General features: G+C 34.9%; 1 protein-coding gene across 1 annotated transcript; it reads left to right on the top strand.

Annotated features, from left to right (window-relative positions):
- The first annotated feature begins 2,528 nt into the window (after positions 1–2,528).
- Positions 2,529–8,261, top strand: LOC130625943 (uncharacterized). The gene is made up of 2 exons (XM_057441067.1): positions 2,529–2,693; positions 6,368–8,261. The coding sequence occupies exon 2, from the start codon at positions 6,656–6,658 to the stop codon at positions 7,631–7,633; it is 978 nt and encodes a 325-aa protein (XP_057297050.1). The 5' UTR covers positions 2,529–2,693; positions 6,368–6,655; the 3' UTR covers positions 7,634–8,261.
- The last annotated feature ends 381 nt before the right edge of the window (positions 8,262–8,642 follow it).

Below are 8,642 nucleotides of genomic sequence, written 5' to 3'. Positions count from 1 at the left end.
GCGGTGAAATACGCTACCATTTTCATCACGTCGCTGGTATCCAACTTAGTACTAGGACTCGAGACTCCTGGAAATTTTTTTCCAACCATTGCGTAAGCGAAAGTAAAACCGAGGTCGACCACGGTCTTATATATCATGTCTATAATCTCCTTTTGCTGAGGACTTACGTTTGACATTTATTATAGGCCTATCTCATACGAAAAATATCAATCTTGTGGTTAATTGGAGGTTTTTGTTGAACCACTGGTGCAATCTGCTGGGTACTCGCGGATTTTTTATGAGTAAAATATATTACACCCCCGATACATGTGAGTATAGCAATGAGACCTCCCGCACCATATACATATACACTGCTTGACTGTATAGAACCCACCCCAGAACTGGTTTTGACTGGAGATTGTACAACACCCTCTTGTTGTCTAAGATCTTCTTTCCTCTTCTTCATCAGTGCGGCCAACTTGTGGCCTCGGGCTACTCTACCAGGATGCTTCACTGGTTTTGTTATTACCCTCTCTTCTTTCGATTGTTCAGTGCTCATTTCTTTTTAAGTCTCGAGACTTATAAATCACTTCCTAATCACGAGGGACCTGTGGCAACACATACAAATCTGATGGAAGACAGCAGCTGGTTGTTCCAACCATGATCCACGTACTGGCATAGTGTAATCTCATATTCATCATTGTCACCATTAACCCTATTCGGTCCGGGGTTTTTCGAACATACTATGACCGGGGGGGGGGGCGGATTCCGCCCCCCCCCCTCAATAACTTTTCATAGGATTGTTCGAATTGAATCAAACTTGGCACACTTATAGTACGTCAAAAAAGGAACAAAATAGCGGCAATAAATTTTTGCTTGCGTCAGCACATTTTCTGTGACGTCATTAGAAGCTTGAAAATTGTTAAAAATGCCACTATCTGCTTAAAATATAATTACTTTTGTTCTAGAGCGAATTTTTACATTCTGTTTGAAGTTTCTGAAAGCTAAATAAATTTTTTTAACATATCTTCCGGTTTTTACATGGATCGGATAAAAGATGCAAAAAATTGCCCAAAAATCCGTTTTTTCCGATTTTCGGGTAAAATCCGAAAAAATCAAGAAATCGGATTAATCACGTGTCAAAATTATTCAAAATGATTTTTCTTGATGAAACAAAGTTGTGTTGCAAGTTTCAAGTTCTAAGGATATTCCTAACAGGAGTTATTATATTTTCCCCATTATAAGGATTTCATAGAGATTTTAGGGGTAGATTCGAGTAATGGCCAATATCAAAGCCTCTGAAAGGTATGGGACCTAAAAATTTAGCATGCAGGTGTCTAATAGATAAATGTTGAAACTCAGTAAGTATCATAGCCATATAAGAAAGCAATCAGGAGTTATTAAAAAAAACCGTCAGGGGGGGCGGAATCCGCCCCCCCCCCCCCCCCCCCCCCCCGGACCGAATAGGGTTAAGTGCTTGCCGATTTAAATGAAACAGTTTACCAAACTATCAAAGTTCGGCAAAACTACAATTTGTTGATGTCATTCTCTAGCTGCCATTTTCAGAAGATTGATTTGCTAAATTCGAAAAAGGAGACCCGAAAAAAAACTTGGCTGTAACTATTTTCAAAATAGCATAAAAAACCGACTAGGCCGTAGAAATCTCTTATTTAAATTTGGCGTGACGTCGTCATTATGATCTCTTTTTCTACAAGTGACGGAACTGATCACACCGTAAGAATTTGGCAAATGATAAAACCAAAACTACCCGACATGGAGTTAGGAGATGTCATATTTATAGTCGATTGGGTTAGAATAAATAGGTCACTTTTTAAGGAGCACTTTATTCAACATGCTTGTTAAACATTTCAAAAAAATTGATTATAAAAGGTTTAAGATATAAAGACTCGTTCATCCAGAAGTTATTAAACTTGCAAATTCCGTAAAATATTGGATTTAAAGATAATCGACAGAAGGACAATAATATTATGACATCACTGGGATTAGAATTGGCGTTATTTCGTTGGATCGATATTTTTTTCAATATGGCGTGTATATAAAAGTCATTTCTACAATACAAAATAAATTACTCTATTTTTATTACAAGCCTTAATGAAAGTTAGGAAAAGTTTTAGCGTTCAATCACATGGCTAACAAAAGTTTTCCTTAAATGTGGGCTAAGGGTTCTGGAACGCAGTTTACGAAGAAGATAAAATATATAAACATACAAAATATATAAAGTCTCCATATAGTAAGCATTTCTAATTGATGGACAGAAAGTCATTACATTAAAGATGTCCGCTTATTCAAGAATCGACTGTATTGGAGGTCCTGAATAACTCAAAGAATTTTATAATATTAACAACTGGTGGTCCATTTTCGTACTACAAATCATAGAAGGAACTGTACGAATTGGTTCAAGTGTTTTACGTGCATTCTGTTCTCATTTGTTTACTTTGTTCCAGTGTGAATTTGTTTCACGACAATGCATAATTTCTTTAAATGTTAACTTATTATTTCTTTTATTAATTAACTAAATCTATTATTAATTTCTGTTTCTACTCTTCATCAGCATCATCTTCGTTTTTGTCATCACCATTTTCATCCTCTTCATCAAGAGGATTATTTCTATCCTTGCTATCGTGTTTGTTACTATTTGGAAATTTTTTGGGTTGATTCTTCCCGTTGTCAGAATTTGGACTTGTCCTATCAGGGTAAGGTTTTACTTTTTCTTCAAGTTTTTCCGGACTGTCAATCTTGTCATTATCTGCTCCAGTGACGTAGCAAATTAGAAGGATGAAAATACAGAAAATGGATAAGCTATGCATATTTTATCTAAAGAAAAATTAATAAACAGTGAAAAACAATATAAGACGTGACTCATAATAAGAGATAAAAAAAGCTTAGAAACAAAATATTACTGTAATATTAGATTTGAATGTTATGTCCGATGTTGTTTTCTTTATCAAAGTAGCTTACTTATATTTTTTATGTCCTTACAAGCAATATAGAAAGGTTCGGTGAATTCTCGTCTCCTATTTTTCAAATGAAATAACCACTTAAAATAAAATTATTGGCTAAAATAGTTGGATTATGTGAAAAACTTCTTCTTCATTTTCTTCCCCACAGCTACTTGAGATCACAGCTACTTGAGATCAATTAAAAATCAAACGTTTTCTCGGAAGCATCATACATTACATAAAATAAGTCGAAGTTTCGAAGCTTTTAAAGCATACTCAAAAGCTGCTAACAAAATGGTAGCTATATACAGCTCCATTCATGCATGTTATTTTCGTGCCTAAAAATCTTGAACGCGATTCTTCCGCAAATATAAATAAACTAGTCGTTAACCCGTGGAAAAATCCACGGTGTCGCCCGTCGCGTTCGCTCGTCCTTTAAATTTACCCGTTGTAGCAAAGTGGATGAAAATATGTCGCATTTGATATTCGTGCGCATTTTAAAAATGTTGACGCGGACACACAGACAGACGACGGCTATTATTAGAAAAGATAGTCGTTAACCCGTGGATTTTTCCACGGGGTTGACCGTCTTTGATTTACACGCTATTTCGTGTGTCTGTCGCACGACGCCATTCTCGCGGACAGACAGACAAAATACAGCTATTATTAAAATACTAGTCGTTAGCCCGTGGAAAAATCCACGGGGTCGCCCGTCCTTTAAATTAACCCGTCGCAACAAAGTGGACAGAAATACATCACATTTGGTATTGATGCGCATTTTAAAAATTTTGTGTTTCCGTTACGGGACACAGCTTTCGCGGACACACAGACAGACAGACGACGGCTATTATTATAGAGATTAGCCCGTGGAAAAATCCACGGGGTCGCCCGTCCTTTAAATTTAACCGTGGCAATAAAGTGGACGGAAATATATTGCATTTGATATTCGTGCGCATTTTAAAAATTTCGTGTTTCCGCAACGGGACACAGCTTTCGCGGACACACAGACAGACGGACGGAATACGGCTATTATTATAGAGACTAGTTATTATACCCGTGGATAAATCTACTGAAATTAGTGTGCTACTTATTACAATAAGCTTTGTGGATAATTTCAATAAGAACCCTGAAAAAAAACGTTTTAAACTAAATCTCGTTGAGAAATCCACTCAAAAGCATTTAAAATGTTCTGTTTGTTTCTTATTACAAAATGATATCTATATTATAATACTCGTATACGCCTGTCTGTCTCTCTGTCACGCAAAATGGTAGCTTAGCTGCGCAATAGCGAGAAGCACGCAATGCGGTATAAAAAGGACTGGCGAACCCGTGGATTTTCCACGGGCTAACGCCTAGTATTATCAATTTTCATTTAACAAAGCACTCGCCACGGTAAATTTAATTTTTTCCAACTATTGAAATTACTTTATTTTAACACATGATTTGTTCTAGCCAATAAAAATCTTAAACGAAACGTTTATAAAATACAGAATATTTTTATAGGGTTACTGACAGACACACACAGTTTCTGTATTATTATATAGATTTATTTCTTTGCTAATTTTCGCACAGCAAATCGTAACTGCGATGTTTTTGAAAACAAAAGGGAGTGTAGGTAATTTGGCACAAATAAGCTGATTCCATTTTACGTAGAATTTTCACGCAATTATTATCTATTGACATATACAGGTAGAAATTAAAATGTGTTAAATTTGAAATGAGAAAGGCAGCAATGGTGGCCACAAAAAGACGTGATGTTGTGAAAATAAATAATAGTGTGATTATAGTGAAAATAGTGTGTCTGCTTCTTTTTCTGTTCACGTATTGACAGATAAAAATATAGCGCAGTCAGCAGAAATCAGGAGTAACTTACTTAATGTACTTTTACAACTTTCGTGGTTGATAAAGCTATATAAAAATAAGTGCGATTATCAATCATTGAGCTTTTAAAATTAAATTTTCATTTTTGATCATGAAGGAAAAAAAGGTAGCTATCGTATTTTTAAACTTATCTTGATTTAAAAGAAGTGGAAACAAGTAATATTTTGCAGGATTTTAAATTGACATTTTCATGATAGCATTTCGCAAAAATACATTTTCTCGTCAGTCACGTTCATACACATAAAATATCAACAGTATTAACATGCATTTGTAAATATTTTCGCTTCTGCAGCTAAATGCACGCTTCAATGATTCCCATGAATAAGAAACGCGCCGCTGCTAACATTGTAAACAGTTTCATTTCGCAGCGTTCTTCAAACAATATAGCGCCTTCACAGTTATTCGCCAGTCGTCTCTGTTAAATATTAACTTCTCAGCGTGCAACAAGGAAGTGGAGCTAGTCATGTATTGGAAAGTGAGTTTCATTTGTCTTTTATCAATCTCGTGTATTCAATAAGGGAGCAGATCTGTTTTGAGAGACGAGTCAAGGAATTAGCATGATTAAGCATGAGTTTAGTAGGAAATTGTAATTTTGTCTAAGATGGAAAACAACGCTCAAGTACTCGTTATTAACCCTATTTGGTATGGGAGGGCACAAAGTGCCCGCGGCATTTTCAAAGTCCCATAACTTTTTTATTACTTGATGAAATTCCTTGAAATTTTAGGACTTTTTCTAAGTTTTATAGGACTTTAGGAAAATGAAAAATTCTTTTGACAAAAAATCTCCTCTCGAAGTCACTTTGTCCTTTATTGACAGGTTGTCATATCAAATTTTGCTGTAGTGTTAAAAATAAATGTTTTATAAACTATCCAGTTGTATGAAAATGTGATTATGCATGTGATAGTGACATAAAGTGATCATACAATGTTGACATACACACTGTGTAATTTGTAGACCGGAATATTGGCAATTTACAGACCGGAAAATTTGTATTATCCTATTTTTTATATCTATAGTCATATGATGACGTCATAGGTCATGTTGTCACATGTGAATCCAATTTGCGTTGATTGAGTAGTTACTGACATAAATGCGCATAGATAAACCAAGATATATTCCATGACAGCTGCTAACACCAAGGTTCTCAAATATCGATTTTTCAAAAAAAAATTCTGATCGATTTAGAAAAATCCTTTGTCTTCATAACACTTGTAAATGTTCCTAATAATATCTCACATTCTTATATTAGTTTTTAAATGACTAGTACTGTAAATAGTTTTAAAAAAGATAAAAAATCGAAAATTTCCAACAAAGACATTTTCATTGTCACATTTTGACGTCCTCACTTCCTGTGATGGCATGTCAACCTAAATATTTTGTCACTAATTAAGTCACAACACAATGATGCTTCTTTGTGCCCAGCTTTGTCACTTAAAACCAAATCAAAACCGGGCACTTTAATTTTAAATGTATTTATGCTGTTGAACAGAAAAATCCTTAAGAGAAGCTATTCGTTTTAGACGTTATACGATGCATTTTTTCTTAGATAATTGTTCAGTTATTTGTACTGTTCCTTGTATCCACATCGCATGGCGAAATCGACAACCCTGGAGGAAATTCCCAAAATGCTGACACCGGAAAGAATACAACAGGAGTAAATAAGACAACTGAAGCAGCTAAGGACAATTCCTCAATTATTTATTTGACCTCAAGTCCCAATTTGAATTCGAATTCAACTAACTTTACTGCACATGATGCAGTTGGTGTAACCAGCACATTAGAAGAAATAGATAGCAATAAAAACTCTACTGTAATCAGTCCAGGAGATAACAAAATGGCCAACATTTCATCTATGCAACCAACTGATCATGCTATGGAAATTGCTGCAGCTAATTTTAAAAATTTTAGCCAAATATCAACCAACCTAGATCACGATAAAGAATCATTTTTCAACAATAATGCGCCAACTAATGGCAAAAATAATACAGATAAAATTGAATCTGCAAGCTACAACTCTACAAATGATAATACAACGTCTAGCAACAACACAGCAAAGCACTCAGTAGTGTTGGGACCTTACGTCAATGAAGACGGAGACGTTATGGAAATCAAGAATTTTCACGCAAATGCACATCGTCAATACAAGAAATCAAGAAATTCAAAGAAGCATACATTTGGTAAATCCAGTACCGGTGCTCCAGCGGTTGGTAGGGACGTTGTTAAAATCCAGCAGGAGTTAAGTGATAATTCTGAAGAATTCAACAAGGCACATGGGCTGCAAAAAAAACACGAGACAAAAGTCGAGTATAACATACTGGAAGACGGAGGAATGCAGAAGAAACATGTAACTCATCTTACGTACAACATTGTTGAACCCAATGCTCATAAAAGAATGCTAAAGAAAAGAGAAAGGGGGACGACGAGCACCGCATCTGTTGCTCGTGGACGAATGCCATTTAACCAGATGTCGGAGCTGAAAACAAGAACAGTGCTACAAGAGAAAGCAAAACAGAACTCGCAAATACCACTGCAACATAATAAAATTGACCATAAAAAACGTGCTGGTACAAACGTCCGAAAGTCGAACACAGCCCAACAACTTAAGGGTACCAAAATGAATAAATCATCGAATCGGCTATCAACTGCTGCCAAGAAAGTTAAGGAAAGCAAGAAGGTGATGATTCAAAGAAAAAATGCACAACTGACAAATAAACGAACAAAATCACTTTCAATAAACAAGAAAAAACAGGAAAAGCAAGGTCGCAAACAGCTTCACAAAGATAAAGGCGACCATAAATGGCACGTGCCTTAAATGACAGTTACAAAATTAACTGTTTTGTATAATTAACTTTGCACATAACTGCTAATTAAACAACGCAACATTCATGAGAGCAAGATTTCAGCGAAGCGCTGGTTTGCACAGATCCACTGAAGAAAAGAACACATTAATTTTCTTTACACAAAATTGAAAATAGATTGAAGCTGTCTGCTTATTTAGAGAAAGGATCTTGTCATTTTTTAAATCTTACCTTTAAAAGTTGCTGGTATGAATGATAATCAGGGTAACTAAGTATTCATGGTAATATGTTCAAAAGAAACTATCAAACTATAGGTGCAAACATATTTACATTATCACATACCTTCAACTCTTAAAACAGCACCTCATTTTTCCTAATACTTGATGTCCAGCGTTAATCAGCCTAATTATCGAAACTTCCAATTCGAAAATCTTAAGAAACGATCGAGATCTATTCTATTACATCGACGGATGGAGATCTATTCTTTATTATTCATCATTCAACATAATGAGCTAAACTTTAAGATTTACATCTCAAAAAAAACAAAAAAGATTATTCCAAATAATAAAAAAATTTCATAGACTCATTTTTTAAGCTCTTTCAAATCCAGACAACTTTTTTGTTACAGAAGGTAGCTAAGCTTTAAGTATTTTTCTTCTTAAAATTATTTGTACATTTTTAATACTTTTATTTTACGTCATGACATATTTTTGAGAGGATCCTCCTATAAATATAATTTTTTGTAGCAAACTAGACTATTTTGTTGACCCGCACAAGTTTTTGTTATGAAAATGAGGGATATGGAAGAACAGGGGTTAAAAACTGGTTAAACTTAGAATCAGGGATGTAATGTAATGAGATGGCTTTAATTCTTCATTATTTCGCAAGTTTTATAACGTTTAGGACACCGCGCCACCCCCTCTGTTCTTAATCAACTTTGAAATGAGGAAAAAGGGGAATTTAATGCATATAAGGTGATTTTGCATGGCTTCTAATTTTTTTGTAGATTCCTGTGTTTAAATA

The sequence above is a fragment of the Hydractinia symbiolongicarpus genome, chromosome 14 (assembly GCF_029227915.1).
Source record: "Hydractinia symbiolongicarpus strain clone_291-10 chromosome 14, HSymV2.1, whole genome shotgun sequence".
Taxonomy (NCBI): Eukaryota; Metazoa; Cnidaria; class Hydrozoa; order Anthoathecata; family Hydractiniidae; genus Hydractinia; species Hydractinia symbiolongicarpus.
Note: the sequence above shows the minus strand (reverse complement) of the source record. Positions and strands in the feature narration are given on the sequence as shown.

Excerpts from the sequence above, each read along its gene's own strand:
- LOC130625943 (XM_057441067.1), top strand. The coding sequence starts at position 6,656 with ATGGCCAACATTTCATCTATGCAACCAACTGATCATGCTATGGAAATT.